The sequence below is a fragment of the Chiloscyllium plagiosum genome, unplaced genomic scaffold, assembly GCF_037043375.1.
Source record: "Chiloscyllium plagiosum isolate Xiang-an unplaced genomic scaffold, Cpla_swu_hap1 HiC_scaffold_50, whole genome shotgun sequence".
In the NCBI taxonomy this organism is placed as follows: Eukaryota; Metazoa; Chordata; class Chondrichthyes; order Orectolobiformes; family Hemiscylliidae; genus Chiloscyllium; species Chiloscyllium plagiosum.
In genome coordinates this window covers 49,554,710-49,577,642 of record NW_028270188.1, presented here as the reverse complement: position 1 = coordinate 49,577,642, position 22,933 = coordinate 49,554,710, and the positions used below count along the sequence as shown (strand labels likewise).

Genomic DNA, 22,933 nt, shown 5'->3' with positions numbered 1-22,933 from the left:
GGTTGGGAGGGAGGGAAGGAAGGAAAGAGGGTGGGGAGGGAGGGAGAGAAGGGGTGAAGGTTGGGAGGGAGGGAAGGAAGGAAAGAGGGTGAGGCGGGAGGGAGAGAAGGGGCGAGGGTGGGTGGGAGGGAAGGAGCGAGGATGGGTAGGGAACTGGGGCTACATCCTAGTGTTCTGAGGGAGGTGGCTGAGGAAATAGTGGAGGCGTTGGTTGTGATCTTTCAAAAGTCACTAGAGCCAGGGAAAGTCCGAGGTGATTGGAAAATCGCTGATGTAACCCCCTTGTTCAATAGAAGATCAAGAGAAATGATGGAAAATTATAGGCTGATTAGCCCAACCTCAGTTGTTGGTAAAATTCTAGAATCCATCGATAAGGATGAGATTTCTAAATTCTTGGAAGTGCAGGGTCGGATTAGAACAAGCCAGCATGGATTTAGTAAGGGGAGGTTGTGCCTGACAAACCTGTTAGAATTCTTTGAAGAGGTGACAAGTAGGTTAGACCAGGGAAACCCAGTGGATGTGGTCTACCTAGACTTCCAAAAGGCCTTTGATAAGGTGCCACACGGGAGGCTGCTGAGCAAGGTGAGGGCCGATGGTGTTCGAGGTGAGCTATTGGTATGGATTGAGGATTGGCTGTCTGACAGAAGGCAGAGAGTTGGGATAAAAGGTTCTTTTTCGGAATGGCAGCCGGTGACAAGCGGTGTCCCGCAGGGTTCAGTGTTGGGGCCGCAGCTGTTCACTTCATATATTAATGATCTGGATGAAGGGACTGGGGGCATTCTAGCGAAGTTTGATGATACGAAGTTAGGTGGGCAGGCAGGTAGTACTGAGGAGGTGGGGAGGCTGCAAAAAGATCTAGATAGTTTAGGAGAGTGGTCAAGGAAATAGCTGATGAAATTCAATGAACGGGCCTTGGAGGCCAAGGTAAACTGAGGCAAGAGCGAGGCTATGCTCTTCGGGAACTGGGCCGACCAATCCTCGATCCCCTTCACCGTCAGGACCAACCACCTAAAGGTGCTGGGTATTTAGTTCGGGGGGGGAGCTTGGGTGTGCGCCAAGTCTTGGGAGGAGTGTATCAGCAAAGTGAGGCAGAAACTGGGCAGATAGAAGCTATGGTTACTCTCCATCGTGGGAAAAAACCTGGTCATGAGGTGTGAGGCACTGTCATCGCTATTATACGTGGCACAGGTCTGGCCTATTCCCAGAACCTGTGCCGCTGCAGTCACCCGGGCCATCTTCCAATTTATATGGAGATCAAAGATGGACCGGGTCCGAAGGGACTCGATGTATAAAGATCTGGGCAACGGGGGGAAAGAAAACACACCCCAATGCCACCCTCACCCTGTGGCTGCATCAAGCTGTGCGTGGATCCCCGGTACGCAAACACCAAGTGTCACTACGTACTGAGGTTCTACCTGTCCCCGGTGTTGCGAAGGATGGGCCTGGCCTCGCTGCCGCGGAACGCTCCGAGTAGTTGGACCGTTCCGTATCACCTGTCCTTCGTGGAGAAATTTATGAAGAAAAACACCTTTGACCACAAGTCCATCAGGAAGTGGTCAGCACGTAGTGTCCTTGAGACCCTTCGGGAAAAGGAGAGGGCGGATCCTGTCGAGCGGTTCCCTGAGCAGACTGTCAAAGCCATTTGGCAGAATGCCTCATCGCCAGAACTTTCCAACGAGCACCAAGATATGGCTTGGCTGGTGGTGAGAAGGGCTCTGCCTGTGAGATCCTTTATGCACGCCCAGACTCTCCGCCTCACCGCACGCTGCCCTCGAAGCGGCTGCGGGGGGGACGAGACTGTCACACACCTCCTTCTGGAATGTGCCTATGCAGAGGAAGTCTGGAGAGGAATGCAGTGGTGTTTGTCGAGGTTCGTCCCGAGCAGCGCTGTGACGCGGGACTCCGTGCTCTACGGTCTGTTCCCCGGGACGCACACCGAGACGAACATCAACTGTGCCTGGAGGATCATCAACTCGGTGAAGGACGCTCTCTGGGTGGTCCGAAACCTGATCTTCCAGCTGAAGGAGTTGACCCCGACTGAGTGTTGCAGACTGGCACATTCCAAGGTCCAGGACTACGTGTTGAGGGACGCGCTGAAGCTTGGGGCAGCTGCCGCCAAGGCGCGATGGGGAAAGACCACCTTGTAACATCTGCCTGTCTGAGACAAACAGGGGGCTCATGCAGTCATTTGGGCTCTGCTGACGCCTCAGCTAAATATATGGGCATATAATTGATAAATGTACAGACCTGGGTATACAAATGATAAATTCTGATCTCTGTATGCAAAGAAATTGAACATTTCCGTATGTATGGCATGTCCAACTGTATAGACCATCAAAATATTTTATGAATAAAGTATATTTTTGAAATAAAAAAAAGTGAGCAAATGCGAGGTCTTGCAGTTTGGAAAAAAGAATACAGGCCTGGACTACTTTCTAAACGGTGAGAAAATTCATAAAGCCAAAGTACAAAGGGATGTGGGAGTGTGAGCCCAGGATTCTCTAAAGGTAAACACGCAGGTTGAGTCCGTCTTTAAGAAAGTGACTGTAATGTTGTCATTTACCTCGAGGGTTGGAATGTAAAAGGAGGGAGGGAATGAGCGAGGGAGGTAGGGAAGGAGCGAGGATGGGGAGGGTGGAAGGGAGGGAGCGGGAGGGAGGGAAGGAAGGAGGGTGGGGAGGGAGGGAGCGAGGGTGGAGATGAAGGGAGGGTGGGAAGAAGTGAGAGTGGGGAGGGAGTGAAGGGAGCAGGAATAGGGAGGGAGGGAGGAGTGAGAGTGGGGAGGGAGTGAGTGGGAATAGGGAGGGAGGAATGAGAGTGGGGAAGGAGGGAGGGAGCAAGAGTGGGGACGAAGGGAGGGAAGGAAGGAAGGAATGGGAGTGGGGAGGGAGGGAAGGAGTGAGAGTGGGGATGAAGGGAGGGAGGGAGCGAGAGTGGGGAGGGAGAGAGAGAGGGAGGGAGAGTGAGAGAGAATGAGGGAGGGAGTGAGAGTGGGGATGAAGGAAGGGAGGGAGCGAGAGTGGGGAGGGAGGGAAGGAGTGAGTGGGGGGAGGGAGGGTGGGAGTGAGGGAGGGAGTGAGAGTGGGGAGGGAGGGAAGTGAGAGTGGGGAGGGAGGGAAGTGAGAATGGGGAGGGAGGGGGGGAGGGAGCGAGACAGGAAGGGAAAGGAGCTATAATACATAGGATAAGATTATGTCAGATCTCTGAACCCTCAACTGCATTTTCCTCCCCAACCCTTCACGATTCAATATCTATCACAGTCCTGAGTATAATTAACGGCCCAACTTCTCACACCCCCTCAGAGGCAAACAATTCCCAGGATTCACTCTCATGGAGAAGAAATGCCTCCTCATCTCTGTCTTCTATGTTGTGACCCCCTTATGCTGAGATGATTCTTCTGATTCAAGACCCTCCCACACAAAGGGATACAACCCCTCCACGTCTTCCCTGTCAATTCCCCAAAGAATCTCCTGTGCTTTGATAAGGTGGTGTCACATTCCTTTAAATTCTAATCCCGGTCAGGGAATGGGTGTTTTGGGACAACACGGTGGCTCAGTGGTCAGCACTGCTGCCTTATGACGCCAGGGACCAGGATTCAATCCCACCCTTGGGTGACTGTCTGTGTGGAGGTTGGGTTGGTGGGGGGGGATGTGGACCTGACGAGGGAGTCACGGAGGGAGTGGTCTTTTCGGAATGCTGATAGGGGAGGGGAGGGAAATAGATCCTTGGTGGTGGGGTCCGTTTGGAGGAGGCGGAAATGACGGCGGATGATACGTTGTACATGGAGGTTGGTGGGGTGGTAGGTGAGGACCAGTGGGGTTCTGTCCTGGTGGCGGTTGGAGGGGCGGGGTTCAAGGGCGGAGGAGCGGGAAGTGGAGGAGATGCGGTGGAGGGCATCGCCGACCACGTCGGGGGGAAAATTTGTGGTCCTTGAAGAAGGAGGCCATCTGGGTTATACGGTTTTGGAACTGGTCCTCCTGGGAGCAGATGCGGCGGAGACGAAGGAATTGGGAGAATGGGATGGTGTTTTTTTTTACAGGGGGCAGGGTGGGAGGAGGTGTAGTCTAGGTAGCTGTGGGAGTCACTCGGTTTATAGTAGATGTCCGTGTCGATTTGGTCACCCGAGATAGAAATGGAAAGGTCGAGGAAGGGGAGGGAGGAGTCTGAGACGGTCCAGGTGAATTTGAGGTTGGGGTGGAAGGTATTAGTAAAGTGGATGAACTGTTCAACCTCCTCGTGGGAGCACGAGGCAGCGCCGATACAGTCATCGATGTAGCGGAGGAAACGGTGGGGGGTGGTGCCAGTGTAGCTGCGGAAGATATCCTATGAAGAAGCAGGCATAGCTGGGCCCATGCGGGTGCCCATGGCTACTCCAAACCAAAGTCAATTCTCCTGTTCCTTGGATGCTGCCTGACCTGCTGCGCTTTTCCAGCAACACATTTTCAGCTCTGATCTCCAGCATCTGCAGACCTCACTTTCTCCTCGAAGCGTTTAATGGGGGTCAGCATAGAGAGAGCTTTACTCTGTATCTAACCTCATGCTGTCCCCAGGAGTGTTTGATGGGGGACAGTGTAGAGAGAGCTTTACCCTGTATCTAACCCTGTGCTGTCCCTGTCCCTGGGAGTGTTTGATGGGGGAACAGTGTAGAGAGAGCTTTACCCTGTATCTAACCCTGTGCTGTCCCTGTCCCTGGGAGGGTTTGATGGGGGGGACAGTGTAGAGGCAGCTTTACTCTGTATCTAACCCCGTGCTGTCCCTGTCCCTGGGAGTGTTTGATGGGGGGGACAGTGTAGAGGCAGCTTTACTCTGTATCTAACCCCGTGCTGTCCCTGTCCTGGGAGTGTTTGATGGGGGACAGTGTGGAGAGAGCTTTGCCCTGCATCTCACAGTATTAACAGTGACAGGTGTCTGTCGTTGACTCACACCGAGACACATCACATTGAAGAATCTGCGAAAAGGTGGCGTCTGTGGAACAAAATCTTCATAAAATTGTTGAAACGTGTCCACCTTCTTCAGAGGGTCAATGTGATCGGGGGGGGGGGGAAGCAAGAGCGCGCGCAGAAAGCAAGCAGCCAACACGCTGTTTTTAACAAAGCTGTGAAAATTTTAATGCATTTTTGTTACATTCACTCTCAGATTCACAGAAATCAAACTGTAGAAATCTTTTTTTAAATCTCTGTGCCTACAATTTCAATATATAAATAAATTCTAAATAAAAATTACAATTCGTGTCCTTCAAGAGGCGAGAAGGGGAAAAAAAAACAGGCTCATTAAAGAATAGACTTCTGACAATTTCCAAAATCTTATCGTACAACCCATGGGCTTAGTGCGTGCACATTTGCAAATAATGCCCTTCAAACTCTCACCCCCCCCCGCCCAAACCAAACCCTTTACACATCCGAGGGGGACTCCACCTTGAATTCCCCACAACCACGTTAGTTTCACTCATCGCCTCCCAACTCCAGCAGACTTGCAATCACCAGCAGCACAGACTGGTCTCTTTTGCAACGCTGCCACTGCACAGAAACTGAAGACAGATCTGCTAACACGCGCCCCCCACCTCCCCCAGCCTTAGCTGATCCCGTGAACACAGCCATCTTATTAGATGCCACCTCCATCCCTTCACTGAGCCACCATTAATTTCTGCTGCTCCCACTCTCCAGGCTAATGTGCAAACCCTCTGCCTCCCCGTGCTGCCCAGTACCTCTGCCATCAACCTCTAGCCATCAATATTCACACGTCTGTCCCGCTCAGTGTGCTGCCCCTCACTGGATGGTCATGGACAGTGCAGACCAGATGGACCCCAGCCCAGCTCCCTCACCCGTCTCCCCTGGGTCCGGGAGGTCGGTCTGGTCCCGACCGTCTGACCCAGGGTGCGGGGATATGCGTGCGCGCGCCCCCAACGCCAACACGTTACCTTCGACCCTTGCACGCCTTCCTGTCGCGCCGTCACAGCGATGATGTCGGCTGTGGTCTCACAGGGCATCGCAGCTGAACCCGATCCAGTCCTCACTGGAATCACGTATGTGGACCTGCCTCCCAGCTGCACTGCGACCCCGTTTGACCCATCTCACCCCACTCCCAAAAAGGAGGGAGAAAGAAAGAGGGAACACACAAACAGCTACCTCCACGCTCCACCCTGCCTGGGGCACTCTTGTTGTTGGGTCAGGCGCAGTCCTGGTCGAGTGAGACAGTAAAATGAAGGAAGGAGCAGAGTACTGGTGATTCAATACCAAACTTGCTCACCTCAGCTGTGGGGGCTTACCCACAGTGAAAGGTGAACGGTCTGGAAATATAAACTCCAAGGCTGTTAACCCATCGCCTGGGTTACTGAGGACCAATCAGCTCCACTCTGCCAGCCCCCTTCCTGTTTGGTCCTTCGGGCACAGAAAGGATGTATCACCAACAGTATTCCAGGATTAGTTCAGAAATGGGCTCAAGAAACCAAAGTGCCTTCTCCCCTGTGTGTGATTACTAAATACCCCATTCAATGTGTGATACAGGGTGCAGGGAAGGGGGGGGGGGCTACAGGAACACAGGGGATTGGTCTTACCCAGAGGCATCCTGCACTGGGCAGCTGCCAGGGTGAGATCGGGCAGACTCCATACGGCCTGGGAACGGGACTCAGTCCCTTCCAGGTCTGTGGGCTCTGTACCAGACTGGGTAAACCACACCTCCCTCTCCAGTAAAACCCCCACGTCCCCCTCTCAGATTGTCACCCAGAAGGAGGGCTGAACTGCGAAAGAAGAGGTGGGGGAGGGGGGGGGGTGGGGGTGGGAGATGACGACAATGAAACAAGGAGACTTGCTCTCCCCCTCTCGGGACCTTGCGCTCTCTGGCATTCACCCTGCCAGGCACTATATAAATAAAAACATCCTTGTGAAAGTAAGCTTCCATCGACGTACTGGGCACTTACTTATCCAGACCATTTTGCTTCGATTTGATAAAGGCCATCCCGTGTGTCCGAAAGTGCGTTTTTAACAACGGCACGCTCTCAAACAGCTTCCCGCAGACGTCGCAAATCACCCCGCCCTCCAGCTTGATCCACTCGGGGTCTCCCTTGTCCTCAGTTCCCTTTGGCCCCCCGGACTCTTTCAGTCCGTGCACGATGAAGAGGTGACGGTTTAACGAGAGCTGGGCAGCGAAGCAGAGCCCACAGTGACGGCACTGAAACGATGAGCCACCGGTTCGGTGCTGGGCGATGTGCTTGTGGAAATCGGAGAAGCTGCTGCATGTCTGGCCACATTTCATGCATCGGAAAGGCGAGCTCCCGTTCAGCTTCCGGGTCTTGGCGCCTTCGGAGCCCCAGTGCTCCGGCCCGTCCCTGGAGCTCGGCCGCTTGCGAATGGTGGTCTGTTGAGAGCGAGAGAGAAAGAGAGAGAGAGAGAGAGCGAGAGAGACAGAGAGAAAGAGAGAGAGAGAGAGACAGGGAGAGAGTGAGAGACCGAGCAGGTGACAGCGAGTCGGACAGAGAGAGAGACATGAATGGTGAGCACAGGAGTGAACCGAACCGAAGTGGGTGGATACATGAGTGAGCCAGACAGACGAAGCCAGTCCAATAGGGAGCCGTGCAGTAAGGGTATGATATTGGGCAGGGACATGCCAAACAGGCGAGCGGGGGGTGGGGTATCACGGAAAGACGAAGGGGAGTGGGCCAGGTGGAAGAGGAGGCGTGAAAGTGAGGGGGCAGAATGGCCAAGTGAGCCAGGCGTCGAGGGTGGGAAAGTGGCCAAAAAAGGTGATTGAGAGTGCAAGCCAGCGAGACAACGAGGGCACACCCATAAGTAGGCCGAAGGGGTATCAGGTGGGTGCGGTGTGGGACCAAGTGGGCACCAGATCGAGGGGAGAGCGAGAGCGAGCAGTCATGAGAGTGGACAGAGAGCGAGAGCACGTGTGAGTGAGGCAGCAGCAGGGGGCAGTGGGGGGGGGGGGGGACACACGCATGATGAGAGTGGAACAGTGCAATTGAACCAGATAGCAAGAGCAAGCAAAGGAGACACAGAGAAAGTGAGGAGGGTAAGAGGAGAAAGTGAGGGCAGAACAGTGAGTAGGAGAAAGAGCAAGAGACCCAGAATGTGAAAGAGAGAAAAATAAAGATTTTTTAAAAACGTCATCACTAGCAGATTTGCTCAGTGTTGCTCCCGAAGTCTGTTGTACTGAAAGAGCTCCACAGTACAGGACCAAGACTATTAAACATGATTTACAACGCAGCACGAAATGACCATGGAAGGAGCATAGTGGAATCCAATCCAGTCCTGATCAACACTTTAAACACTCCACTTCCAGTAGGAGTCTCTCAACAGCGATTAGCAGCAGAAACACTGGCTGCATTTCCCCTCCGTACCCCAGGATCGACCCAGACTGCTGCCTTGCCAGAGTTCCATTAATTCAGCGCAGACCAAGCATTGAACGAACGACCGCCTGGTCCAGGCTGTAATCTACAAGGTGCTTTTCTAGCCCAGCCACTGGGCGGAGGGGCTGTTACTCTGGAAGTCTGTAACGTACATTCTGTCTGAGTGGCGTTACCTTAATGCTCACTCTCTCGAAGAGATTCTCCTGGTCCTGAGCGTGGTCTGCCATGTTAATACCGTGAATGACTTGCAAATGTTTCTCCAGAGTCAGGCGACTGCTGAACGTCCTCTTGCCTTCGCTGCAGTGTCTGAAATGACAGGCAGGATATCACAACGCTGCTCTGCACGCCTTCTAAATAACAAGACGACTTTGAGAGCAACTAAACGAGAAAAAGGAGGAACCCACAGTTTTATGAGTGAGTGCTATGGGCATGGAGTGTTTCATTAAGACTGTGCCTGAATCCTCTCAGACAGTTTCTCCATCACGAGAAAGTTCTTTCCCAGAGGAACGCCACGTTACGTGGGAGGTAGATCAACATTCGCTACGTGACAATGCGGCACTCAAAGCAACAAACAAGGCTGCCTCGCAAAAATGAATCTCTTCGGTTGTAAAGGACAAGTGCGTGGGTACAATCATACGCTCGAGTGCTAAGGGTGCCTGGGGTGCAGTGGCAATGCTCCTACCTCTGAGCCAGGAAGTTCAAGTCCCACCTGCTCCAGAGGGGCGCAATACTCTCTCTGTAAACAGGGTGATTAGAAAATATCTGCACTCGAGTGCATGGAGATGTAGACCATCATAAGGAATAAAAAGGTGATGGCATGGTGGATGTGAATTTGAATGGATCGATCCAATTTGCCTGGATTAGAGAGTATGAGTTGTAAGGAGGGGCTAGAAAAACTCGGGTTGTTTGGAGCAGCAGAGGCTGAGGAGAGATTTGATAGAAGTCTATAAAATTATGAGATGCCTGGATAGGGTTGACGGTCAGACCCTTTTCCCAGAGTTGAAATGTCCAAAACTAGGGAGCGTGCATTTAAAGCGAGGGGGGGGGGGGAAATTCAAAGGAGACTCAAGGGGCACGTTTTTGTTTTAATCACAGAGTGGTAGGAGTCTGTAACACATTGCCGGAGTGGTGGAGGGAGATACAACAGGGGTGTTTAATGGGCTTTTAGGTAAGCACATGCTTATAACAGGACCAGAGGGATATGGAGAAAGGGCAGGTGTCATGCTCAGCACAATATTGTGGGCCGAAGGGCCTGTTCCTGCGCTGTACGTGCGTGCGCGCGCGTCTCTGCATCTATATATATATATATATATATATATGCGCGTCTCTGCATCTATATATATATATATATGCGCGTCTCTGCATCTATATATATATATATATGCGCGTCTCTGCATCTATATATATATATGCGCGTCTCTGCATCTATATATATATATGCGCGTCTCTGCATCTATATATATATATGCGCGTCTCTGCATCTATATATATATATGCGCGTCTCTGCATCTATATATATATATGCGCGTCTCTGCATCTATATATATATATGCGCGTCTCTGCATCTATATATATATATGCGCGTCTCTGCATCTATATATATATATGCGCGTCTCTGCATCTATATATATATATGCGCGTCTCTGCATCTGTATATATATATGCGCGTCTCTGCATCTATATATATATATGCGCGTCTCTGCATCTGTATATATATATGCGCGTCTCTGCATCTATATATATATATGCGCGTCTCTGCATCTATATATATATATGCGCGTCTCTGCATCTATATATATATATGCGCGTCTCTGCATCTATATATATATATGCGCGTCTCTGCATCTATATATATATATGCGCGTCTCTGCATCTATATATATATATGCGCGTCTCTGCATCTATATATATATATATATGCGCGTCTCTGCATCTATATATATATATGCGCGTCTCTGCATCTATATATATATATATATGCGCGTCTCTGCATCTATATATATATATGCGCGTCTCTGCATCTATATATATATATGCGCGTCTCTGCATCTATATATATATATGCGCGTCTCTGCATCTATATATATATATGCGCGTCTCTGCATCTATATATATATATGCGCGTCTCTGCATCTATATATATATATGCGCGTCTCTGCATCTATATATATATATGCGCGTCTCTGCATCTATATATATATATGCGCGTCTCTGCATCTATATATATATATGCGCGTCTCTGCATCTATATATATATATGCGCGTCTCTGCATCTATATATATATATGCGCGTCTCTGCATCTATATATATATATGCGCGTCTCTGCATCTATATATATATATGCGCGTCTCTGCATCTATATATATATATGCGCGTCTCTGCATCTATATATATATATGCGCGTCTCTGCATCTATATATATATATGCGCGTCTCTGCATCTATATATATATACGCGTCTCTGCATCTATATATATATATGCGCGTCTCTGCATCTATATATATGCGCGTCTCTGCATCTATATATATGCGCGTCTCTGCATCTATATATATGCGCGTCTCTGCATCTATATATATGCGCGTCTCTGCATCTATATATATGCGCGTCTCTGCATCTATATATATGCGCGTCTCTGCATCTATATATATGCGCGTCTCTGCATATATATATATGCGCGTCTCTGCATATATATATATGCGCGTCTCTGCATATATATATATGCGCGTCTCTGCATATATATATATGCGCGTCTCTGCATATATATATATGCGCGTCTCTGCATATATATATATGCGCGTCTCTGCATATATATATATGCGCGTCTCTGCATATATATATATGCGCGTCTCTGCATATATATATATGCGCGTCTCTGCATATATATATATATGCGCGTCTCTGCATATATATATATATGCGCGTCTCTGCATATATATATATATGCGCGTCTCTGCATATATATATATATGCGCGTCTCTGCATATATATATATATGCGCGTCTCTGCATATATATATATATGCGCGTCTCTGCATATATATATATATGCGCGTCTCTGCATATATATATATGCGCGTCTCTGCATATATATATATGCGCGTCTCTGCATATATATATATGCGCGTCTCTGCATATATATATGCACGCGCGTGCACGCGCACGTGTAGGTGTGCGCACGTGTAGGTGTGCGCACGTGTGCGTGCGCATACGTGTGCGTACGTGTGTGTGTGTGTATGTATAACGTGTGCGTGTGTGTATACGTGTGTGTGTCTGTCTGTCTGTATATGTATGGCGAAAGTAGGCACTGCAGATGCTGGAGATTAGAGTGGCGCCGGGAAAGCACAGCAGGTCAGGCAGCATCCGAGGAGCAGGAAAATCAACGTTTCTGGCAAAAGCCCTTCATCAGGAATGAGGCTGGGAGCCTCAGGGGTGGAGAGATAAATGGGATGGGGTGGTGGTGGGGGTGGAGATGGGAGGAAGGTAGCTGAGTGCGCAATAAATGGACAGAGGTGGGGGTAAAAGTGATAGGTCGAACTATCCAGGAAGCACAGTGACAGTCAATGTCGAAAGCAGTACTGAAATCGGAATTGTTTTATATTCACTCACGCAGTGCGGGCACGCTGGGCTGGCTGAGTATTTGTTGCCTGTCCCTTATTGCCTGGAGAGTAGTTAAGAGTCAGGCCCATTGCTGTGGGTGGGGAATGATACATAGGCCAGACCAGGCAAAAACAGATTTCCTTCCCTAAAGGACATACATGAACTAAAGGAACTTTAGGACAGATTTTATACCGTTGGCTAGCTTTTTAATCGCAGGTTTTTTGTTGAACTTAAATTTCCTCAATCTTCCACAGTGGGATTCAGACCCACACACCCTGAACTCTAGGGATTGGGCAGATCAAAAACAAGAAGTGTCCTTTTTAAATTCAGTCCCACTCTGCGAAATGTCAGCTTGATTACTGAACTCGGAATCTTTACTGCATCCAGCCAGTAGAGAAACCTCAGTGCCCTTTGAAACTAATTAAAAACTCAAAACAACTGCAAATGCTGGAAATCAGAAACAAAAGCAGAAATTGCAATAAAGGCTCAGTGCATCTGCGGAGAGAAATCAGAGCTAACGTTTCGGGTTGAGTGGATCTTCCTCAGAACAGTTCAAAGGAAGGGTCATTCGGGCCGAAACGTTAACTTGGATTTCTCTCCACAGATGTGGTCAGACCTGCTGGGATCCCCTGGCAAGATCTGTTTTCGCTTGTATGCTTTCAGACATACTGGACTTGAGAATTGCCCAGAGGGTAAACCACCCTGTGGCGAAAAGAGTGAAGGAACAAGCACCGAATGAGGCTGGGAAGGACAAAATAACTCTTAAATGATATCAACATGGAGCCTGAGCACCAGCAGAAGCACTGCAAGAGGCAAACAGTGAAGGAAGCAACTCAACAACACTGAAAATCTGCTCAACCAGCGATCCAGAAATACGGCCACTCACCGTTACAGCAACCGGAAAATATCAAAGACCACACTCACTCACACCATTCAGGTGACAACACCTGACTCTGATGATACTGTGGCTTTAAGAGGTGTGTTTTGTCCCGGTTTATGCTTTGAAGGGAGCTTGTAAGGCAGCGGGTGCTGAGCAGTCAACCAGAGCCACAGCTTCGGAGGGGGACTTGGGATTTTTTTCAAACAATAGAAGCAGCCTGGCTGGGTGTGGTCAAGCTCCCAGGGAACCAGGCCTTTTAGTTTGAGCTTTCAGCAGTTGCTGTTGGGAGTCTTGAAGAGGTAGAAGCTATGTTTCCCCCCGCCACTCGGTCACAGCCAAAAGCTGAGGGCCATCCTCTTGTGGGAGTTACACATGACACCACCTGCTTTTCTAATTTCCCCTTTTTTGCGAAGGGTGTGTTGACAGAACATTACAATAGTGAAACAGTTAATTAGTAATAGTTACTGCATAGAATCCCTACAGTGTGGAAACAGGCCATTTGGCCCAACAAGTTCACACTAATCTACTGAACAGCAACCCACCCAGACCCAATTCCCTACCCTATTACTCTACATTTCCCCTGACTAATGCACTGAGTCTAAATCTCCCTGAACACTATGGCTAATTTAAGACCATAAGACAAAGGAGTGGAAGTAAGGCCATTTGGCCCATCGAGTCCACTCCACCATTTAATCATGGCTGATGGGCATTTCAATTCCACTTACCCGCACTATCCCCGTTGCCCTTAATTCCTAGTGAGATCAAGAAATTATCAATCTCTGCCTTGAAGACATTTAACGTCCCAGCCTCCACTGACAATGAATTCCATAAAATAATTTAGCATGGCCAATTCACCTAACCTGAACATCTTTGGGCTGTGGGAGGAGCACCCGGAGGGAACCCACGCAGACACAGGGAAAACGTGCAAACTCCACACAGACAGTCGCCCGAGGCTGGAATCGAACCCGGGTCCCTGGTACTGAGAGTCATAGAGATGTACAGCATGGAAACAGACCCTTCAGTCCAACCCGTCCATGCCGACCAGATATCCCAACCCAATCTAGTCCCACCTGCCAGTACCCGGCCCATATCCCTCCAAACCCTTCCTATTCATATACCCATCCAGTGCTAACCACTGAGCCATCCAATAATTAGTAACAGTTACTGCATCTACTGTTAAGTTTTCTAATAGAGCTATTCCAACTATTTCTTTTGTTTGTTGCATTGTGACTATAATGGATGAATAAAGTGTGTTTTGCTTTCAATCTGGTAGGTTGACCAATCGAATTGCATCTGGAACACAACTTACATTCACCATTAAAATAAGAAAAAGCTAGGGTCTAGACTATCAACTGAATATTTTGAGGGGTCTGATCTGGTCCAAAACATGATTAGAGACCAAAAACATCATCTCCTTGCGGACCCCAGCAGAATGGGAGTCCTCCATGTTGGTTTTCACAAAGGGAGGAGGATGAGAGGCAGCGGCTACATCGGAACAGGATGAGAACCGATGGTGGTGGTGGAGGAGGAGGAGGAGAAATTAAGAAAGAGGGTCAATCATGAGGTCCACTTGGAGGTGTAGGGAAGCAAGGGCGGACAGTGAAGAGGCTGCAGTCACAATCTTCCAATCACTGCCCCCCCCCCCCCCCCCCGATTGGTGCCTTCAAATGCTATACCCCAGTCAGTGCAAGGTCAAGGCAAATCACATTGGATTAACTTGATGGGAGTTTCTAACGGAGGGCTCTTGCCTGCTCAGACATGGTCTGTTGAAACAAACAGACACAGGAGGAGAGATTGAAAATTACTTGGGAGCGGCAAGCATTTCATTTTGGATCAGGAGTAACACAAAGGACAAAGCTGTTGCCAGGGAGGGAATGCAGCGAAGGTTCACCAGACACACCCGCAGGGAGGATGGGACTGTCTTATGGAGAAAGATCGGAGAAACCTTCTCTGAAACGCTGAAGAATGAGAGATTTTCTCATCGAGACTTACAAAACAAAGCATGGACAGAGGAGATGCGGAAAAGGTGTTTTGCCTTGTTTGGGGAGATGAGAACCGAGGCACGATGAAGGGCTTTCCTGGTGAAGGACCCCGGCCTGAACCGTCGATTCTCCTGCTCCTCGGATGCTGCCTGATCTGCTGTGCTTTTCCAGCACCAAACTCTTGACTCGAGAGGAGAATCAGGGGCACGATTTAAAAATAAGATAGATAACACTTGAGACAAAGACGAGGAGACTTCTTTGTTTTAACTCCGAGGAATTCCCTGCTGAAGCGGGTTGGAAAAGCTTCAGTCTTTGAGAACGTTGAAGGTAGGGATTGATAGATTTCTCATTCCCAGTGCTGTACAGGGTTAGGAGGACGGGGCGACTAAAAGGCATTGAAGTGTTCGATCAGCCACGATCGTATTGATTGGTAGGGAAGGATCGAATGGCCTGCTCCCGTTCCTACGGTGTTGAACTAAATGGTACAAGGCACTCTCACAGTCATTTACAGAGAAACGAGATTACAAACGCAAGCAGACTGAATATGATTTACTTTCAAAAGCAAAGCACTTGTTTGACCTTGGCTGTGGGGTTGCTTGCAGGCTGTAGGAAGGACATCAAGGTCACAGAGGGACAGCAGGGGGAGACATCCTCCAACAGGACCGGTGTGTGTGTGTGTGTGTGTGTGTGTGTGTGTGTGTGTGTGTGTGTGTGTGTATTTTGGGGGGGGAAAAGAGTTGAGGAGTTCAATTCACACTGAGGATCAGTGATTGATCTCTACATACAGGAGGAAACTTGATAATGGTTTTCAAAATCACACCGGAAGTTTGTAGCTCAGATAAACAGGGAATTGTTGACAGTTCTGGGCGGGGCGGTAACTAGAGGGAGGGACAGAAATTTAACATAATTGGCAAAAGAACCAAAGATGACTCAAGGAAGCTTTTTTTTGTTTAAAAAGCAGAAGCAGTGGGATGTTGTGATCTGGGCCGTGCTGCCTGACGTTCAATAGGAGCTTGCAAAAGAAACAAAAATGGGGAATTCGGGGAAATACACTTGCAGGGCTACGGATCCAGGATTATGGGGACTGATCTACCAAAGGGCTAGCATAGGCACGGTGGGCTAAATGGCCTTGTCATCAATGCCACCAATTCACGGTGTGCCTGAACCTCCCTTTGCCACCAGCTGGCTTCTACTGAAATATAGGGACAGCTGCTGGGAGGTCAGATCCCAAAGCTTAAATTTCAGGAAGAGATGACCGGAACAGGGGGATGCGGCACCCGGAAAGATCTTGGAATCACAGTTTTCACAATAGGAAATATTCTTGTTGCCATGGAAAGTCTGCCAACATCAAAGACGCTCCTTCCCACCCCGGTAATGCTCTCTTCCAACCTCATCAGTCTGGCAGAAGATACAGAAGCTTGAACACACGCACCATCAGATTCAGGAACAGCTTCTTCCCCTCCCCCCACTGTTATTAGACTGACAAATGGATCTCTCTCACTTCAAACAATATTGATCTTGCTTTGTGCCCCTCCTGTGCAGCTGTAACCCTGTATGTCTCGCTCTGACCAAGCTCCCCAGGATCTCCATGTCCCTGTTTGCTACGATCTGTCTGTACTGCTCACAAAACAAAACCTTTCACCGTACTTAGGCACACGTGACTACAATAAATCGAACCCAGTCAGGCCGCACAGAGGTCAGCCACGGGCTGAATGGACTCGTGCCGACCGCAGGAGATGCTGAAGGTCAGCCTTTTGGGGGTGCTGGCTGAGAGTCTGACAGAACAGAGAGACTGGCTGCTCAGCTCAGCCCAGGGAGAGGAGTAAAGAGTGGGCCAGGGAATCACTGGGCTGGAGCCAGTGAACGGTTCCCAGACCAGGGCCTGGCACAGTGGGCTTAGTTTGTGAAGGAATTCCTAGCGACCAGCCGGTATAGCTCCACGGTCACCACCACGGAGACCCACTTTCCGTTTCCGAATTTAAGCCGTGCTTGCAATTCTCAGCCCGCTGCTGCCAGGGTGAGTGGAGGAAACGGGCTGGGGTGTACTGCAGTCAGCTGTCTTGCTGAGAGTCAGACCCTGGCTTGGGAGGGGGAAGGGGTGAGACACTAGGCCGCAGGCTGCACCTGGACGGCTCCCCTCACCCCCACGCCCGACCCTCAGTGTGAGCAGGGCCCTGGCCGTGATAACCACTCCACCCCGGAGAGAAGCTTTGAGCTGGGAGCGGTTGGCTTACCTGCAGCTGTAGACGCGTTTAATCCCCTCGTGGTTGACCCGGACATGCCTTCGCAAGCTGGGAGCGGAGCAGAATGATCTCTCACAGAGTCTGCACGGGAACTTCTTCATCGCCTGCACCGACAGGAGGGGACAAAAAAAAAAAACACACCAGAAACTAACGTTAGCGCTCTGGGGCAACACCCTCCCATCTCAGAGAAAACCTCCTCAAGCTTCACCATCAACTACTGCGAACCTTGGCCCCAAACGTCACATAAAACAGGCCATTCAGCCTGCTCTGCCATTCAATACTATCACAGCTGATGGGCCAACACAGTCCCCTGCTTTGCACTCTCTCTCCAACTCCAAACTATATCCAAACATTCAATGTTTCGGCCCCGACCACTTTCTGTGGCAGAGAATTCCCGACTTTCTGGATGAAGACATTTCTCCTCATTTGAGTCTGACTCTGAAACGTTGACTTCTCCACCTCCTGATGCCGTCTGGCTCGCTATGTTCTTCCAGCCTCCCGTTTGTCTACCTCCAGGTTCTGGTCTTCTCAGTCAGTGAGAACATCCTTCCTGCATTCATGTCAATTTTCCTGCTCCTCGGATGCTGCCTGACCTGCTGTGCTTTCCCAGCATTACTCTTAATCTTGACTCTAATCTCCAGCTTCTGCAGTTCCCACTTACACCTACGGTCACAGCCGGTCAGACTTTTCTAGGTTTCTCTGAGATTCCCACCCCTCGTTTTCCTAAACTCCAGTGAACACACTCCTGACTGAGCCAGTCTCTCCTCATATGTCACCCCAGGGATCAGTCTGGTTCGAAACCACTTCAAACAGAGAAAGATCCCATAAACAATAGCGAGGTGAATGTCATTCATCTCGTTCCAGGACTAAAGGCTTACCCTCTGAGGGAAGGCTGAGCCCCTGCCGGGGTGGGGGGGGGAGAGTGGTGGTGAGAAGATACCGAGGTGACCTTATTGAAACGTGCCCAAGTTGCAGAGGAGACGAGAGGAGTCAGATACAGGGGGATGTTTCCACTTTAAAGTCTGCCTACTCCCTGGTACTCATTTCCCCCCTTTGGGGTAGCACTATGGCTCAGAGATTCTGCTGCCTCTCAGTTCCAAGAACCTGGGTTTGATTCCACCCTCGGGGCAACTGTGTGTGGAGTTTGCACATTCTGCCACCGTGCCTGCATGGGTTTCTTCCAGGTGCCCCAGTTTCCTCCCGCAATCCAAAATGTGTACGTTAGGGTGGATTGGCTGTGGGAAATTGTCCCATAGTGCCCAGGGATGTGCAGGTTAGGGTGGATTGGCCGTGGGAAATTGTCCCATAGTGCCCAGGGATGTGCAGGTTAGGGTGGATTGGCCGTGGGAAATTGTCCCATAGTGCCCAGGGATGTGCAGGTTAGGGTGGATTGGCCATGGGAAATTGTCCCATAGTGCCCAGGGATGTGCAGGTTAGGGTGGATTGGCCATGGGAAATTGTCCCATAGTGTCCAGGGATGTGCAGGTTAGGATGGATTGGCCGTGGGAAATTGTCCCATAGTGCCCAGGGATGTGCAGGTTAGGGTGGATTGGCCGTGGGAAATTGTCCCATAGTGCCCAGGGATGTGCAGGTTAGGGTGGATTGGCCGTGGGAAATTGTCCCATAGTGCCCAGGGATGTGCAGGTTAGGGTGGATTGGCCATGGGAAATTGTCCCGTAGTGCCCAGGGATGTGCAGGTTAGGATGGATTGGCCGTGGGAAATTGTCCCATAGTGCCCAGGGATGTGCAGGTTAGGGTGGATTGGCCGTGGGAAATTGTCCCATAGTGCCCAGGGATGTGCAGGTTAGGGTGGATTGGCCGTGGGAAATTGTCCCATAGTGCCCAGGGATGTGCAGGTTAGGGTGGATTGGCCATGGGAAATTGTCCCATAGTGCCCAGGGATGTGCAGGTTAGGGTGGATTGGCCATGGGAAATTGTCCCATAGTGCCCAGGGATGTGCAGGTTAGGGTGGATTGGCCATGGGAAATTGTCCCATAGTGCCCAGGGATGTGCAGGTTAGGGTGGATTGGCCGTGGGAAATTGTCCCATAGTGCCCAGGGATGTACAGGTTAGGGTGGATTGGCCGTGGGAAATTGTCCCATAGTGCCCAGGGATGTGCAGGTTAGGGTGGATTGGCCGTGGGAAATTGTCCCATAGCGCCCAGGGATGTGCAGGTTAGGGTGGATTGGCCATGGGAAATTGTCCCATAGCACCCAGGGATGTGCAGGTTAGGGTGGATTGGCCGTGGGAAATTGTCCCATAGCGCCCAGGGATGTGCAGGTTAGGGTGGATTGGCCGTGGGAAATTGTCCCATAGTGCCCAGGGATGTGCAGGTTAGGGTGGGTTGGCCGTGGGAAATTGTCCCATAGTGCCTAGGGAAGTGTAGGTTAGGGTGGGTTGGCCATGGGAAATTGTTCCATAGTGTCCAGGGATGTTCAGGTTAGGGTGGATTGGCCGTGGGAAATTGTCCCATAGTGCCCAGGGATGTGCAGATTAGGGTGGATTGGCCATGGGAAATTGTCCATAGTGCCCAGGGATGTGCAGGTTAGGGTGGATTGGCCGTGGGAAATTGTCCCATAGTGCCCAGGGATGTGCAGGTTAGGGTGGATTGGCCGTGGGAAATTGTCCCATAGTGCCCAGGGATGTGCAGGTTAGGGTGGATTGGCCATGGGAAATTGTCCCATAGTGCCCAGGGATGTGCAGGTTAGGGTGGATTGGCCATGGGAAATTGTCCCATAGTGCCCAGGGATGTGCAGGTTAGGGTGGATTGGCCATGGGAAATTGTCCCATAGTGCCCAGGGATGTGCAGGTTAGGGTGGATTGGCCATGGGAAATTGTCCCATAGTGCCCAGGGATGTGCAGGTTAGGGTGGATTGGCCGTGGGAAATTGTCCCATAGTGCCCAGGGATGTACAGGTTAGGGTGGATTGGCCGTGGGAAATTGTCCCATAGTGCCCAGGGATGTGCAGGTTAGGGTGGATTGGCTGTGGGAAATTGTCCCATAGCGCCCAGGGATGTGCAGGTTAGGGTGGATTGGCCATGGGAAATTGTCCCATAGCACCCAGGGATGTGCAGGTTAGGGTGGATTGGCCGTGGGAAATTGTCCCATAGCGCCCAGGGATGTGCAGGTTAGGGTGGATTGGCCGTGGGAAATTGTCCCATAGTGCCCAGGGATGTGCAGGTTAGGGTGGGTTGGCCGTGGGAAATTGTCCCATAGTGCCTAGGGAAGTGTAGGTTAGGGTGGGTTGGCCATGGGAAATTGTTCCATAGTGTCCAGGGATGTTCAGGTTAGGGTGGATTGGCCGTGGGAAATTGTCCCATAGTGCCCAGGGATGTGCAGATTAGGGTGGATTGGCCATGGGAAATTGTCCATAGTGCCCAGGGATGTGCAGGTTAGGGTGGATTGGCCGTGGGAAATTGTCCCATAGTGCCCAGGGATGTGCAGGTTAGGGTGGATTGGCCGTGGGAAATTGTCCCATAGTGCCCAGGGATGTGCAGGATAGGGTGGATTGGCCGTGGGAAATTGTCCCATAGTGCCCAGGGATGTGCAGGTTAGGGTGGATTGGCCATGGGAAATTGTCCCATAGCACCCAGGGATGTGCAGGTTAGGGTGGATTGGCCCTGGGAAATTGTCCCATAGCACCCAGGGATGTGCAGGTTAGGGTGGATTGGCCATGGGACATTGTCCCATAGTGTCCAGGGATGTGCAGGTTAGGGTGGATTGGCCGTGGGAAATGCAGGGTTATGGAGGGGATGTGGAGAGAGGAGTGTTGGTGTGGATTCAATGGGCCGAATGCCCTGCTCCCACTCTCAAGGACTCTATGATGATTGAAGGGGAAACCAGTCAGTCAATGAAATGTTGAGAGAGAAAGATGGAGAATGTGTTTCTCTTAGAGGCTGGTTACCCCCTGGAATTGTCTTTGTCAGAAGGTGGTGGAGGCTATGTTACTGGACGTACTCAGCGCTGAGTTAAGATAATGGTGAAGGGTGAGGGAGAGGGTGGAGACATCACTGCTGGGCACTGACCTTGCCGTGGTCCTTCTTCATGTGGGTGACATACTCCTCACGCTCAGGGAACCACATCTGGCATTGTCCACACGTCCAGCCAGCGTTCTTCAGCTTCAGCCTCATCTCCTTCCTGCGCTGGAGGCTCAGCACGGCCTTGGAGCTGGTGGAAGACTCATCGGTGGAGACGTCGGTGGAGTCCGGGCTGGACTTGGCCGTGCCTTTCTCAGGTGGCATGGTCCAGCCGGGGGCTGCATCCTCACTCTTCAAGTTGGAATGGGTGCTCTGAGGGAAGACAGGCAACCATTACTGATTTGATCAAAGCACAAGAGAGCAAGAGATGAACCCGTTCAGCCTTCCCTCCCTCCCTGGGGTTGCTGATGTACCAGGAGATGCCCTCTGCCTCCTCAGCCACATGTCTCAGCAATGGCAGATTTGCTCCCTTTCCTGTCAGCACAGTGCTCTTGTCCCGTCCGGACATTTCACGGCAAGGCATTCCCAGAGTATCCAAGAGTCTTGACAATCATGTACAGGTGGCCCAATGGTTAGCACTGCTGCCTTACTGCGCCAGGGACCTGGGTTCAAATCCAGCCTCGGGCGACTGGAGTTTGGACATCCTCCCCATTGTGTCTGCGTGGGCTTCCTCCCACAGTCCAAAGATGTGCAGGTTAGGGTGAATTGGTTATGCTAAACTGCCATGGTATTCAGGAATGTATAGGTTAGGTGCATTGGTCAGGGGTAAATTTAGGATAATGGGGGAGGTGAATGGTTCTGGGTGGGTCTTCAGACTGTCGGTGTGGACTTGTTGGGCCAAAAGGCCTGTTTCCACACTGTAGGGATTCTATGACCTTAGTAAGTGGGAAAAATCTTTATTGCCCAACAAAGCACATTCAGGCCCCACACACTCCAGAGTGAGAGCCGAAAACAGGTGATTAAACAGAAGGATGGCACAGCCGACATCACATCCAGTATCTCTGGAATAGGCAGCTCAATAACCAGGCTCCTCGGAAAGACAACACCTCCATACTACCTCAGCGCTGACCCTCCGACAGCGCCCGCTCCCTCAGCGCTGACCCTCCGACAGCGCCCGCTCCCTCAGCGCTGACCCTCCGACAGCGCCCGCTCCCTCAGCGCTGACCCTCCGACAGCGCCCGCTCCCTCAGCGCTGACCCTCCGACAGCGCCCGCTCCCTCAGCGCTGACCCTCCGACAGCGCCCGCTCCCTCAGCGCTGACCCTCTGACAGCGCCCGCTCCCTCAGCGCTGACCCTCCGACAGCGCCCGCTCCCTCAGCGCTGACCCTCCGACAGCGCCCGCTCCCTCAGCGCTGACCCTCCGACAGCGCCGCACCAGCAGTGAACTATGGGGTTTGAAATAAATTCTCATGCTAGAACCTGCCATATCGGATTTCTCCATTGTGCCCAGCTAAACCAACATCTCCTGGTTTATGGTCGTGGAGGGAGGTGATTGCAGGAGGAGCAGATGGAAGATGATGGTATTTCTGTGCTCACCTTGATGTGCTCCATCATGGTCCTTTTCTGAGCGTAAAGCACTGGGCACTGAGGGCACTTGAAGACGTTGACCCGTTGCTTGGTCAGGTGTTGGTCAAAGTGGGAGCTGAGCAGTGGCTGATTGGGTGAAAACTGTATCACACATGGCACACTTATGGATCACTCTGTGGGTCAGCGAGAGAGAGAGAGAGAGAGAGAGAGAGAGAGAAAAGAGAGAGAGAGAGAGAGAGAGAAAGAGGAGAGAGAAAGAGGAGAGAGAAAGAGGAGAGAGAAAGAGGAGAGAGAAAGAGGAGAGAGAAAAGAGGAGAGAGAAAGAGGAGAGAGAAAGAGGAGAGAGAAAGAGAGAGAGAAAGAGGAGAGAGAAA

At 51.0% G+C, this 22,933-nt stretch overlaps 1 protein-coding gene across 1 annotated transcript; it reads right to left on the bottom strand.

Moving 5' to 3' along the window:
* Positions 1-5,083: 5,083 nt before the first annotated feature.
* Positions 5,084-22,754, bottom strand: LOC122544715 (zinc finger protein 532-like). Its single transcript, XM_087984956.1, has 5 exons — positions 22,569-22,754; positions 21,081-21,344; positions 17,047-17,159; positions 8,527-8,659; positions 5,084-7,353 (listed from the first exon to the last, which is right to left on the bottom strand). The coding sequence occupies exons 1-5, from the start codon at positions 22,584-22,586 to the stop codon at positions 6,913-6,915; spliced, it is 969 nt and encodes a 322-aa protein (XP_087841082.1). The 5' UTR covers positions 22,587-22,754; the 3' UTR covers positions 5,084-6,912.
* Between the last annotated feature and the right edge of the window lie 179 nt (positions 22,755-22,933).

What these genes read in the sequence shown, in the direction of transcription:
- LOC122544715 (XM_087984956.1), bottom strand. An exon ending in TGAAGAAGGACCACGGCAAG is followed by an intron (nt 17,160 to 21,080) that starts GTCAGTGCCCAG and finishes CTGTCGGTGCAG; the next exon opens with GCGATGAAGAAGTTCCCGTG. An exon ending in AAACGCGTCTACAGCTGCAG is followed by an intron (nt 8,660 to 17,046) that starts GTAAGCCAACCG and finishes CTGTCATTTCAG; the next exon opens with ACACTGCAGCGAAGGCAAGA.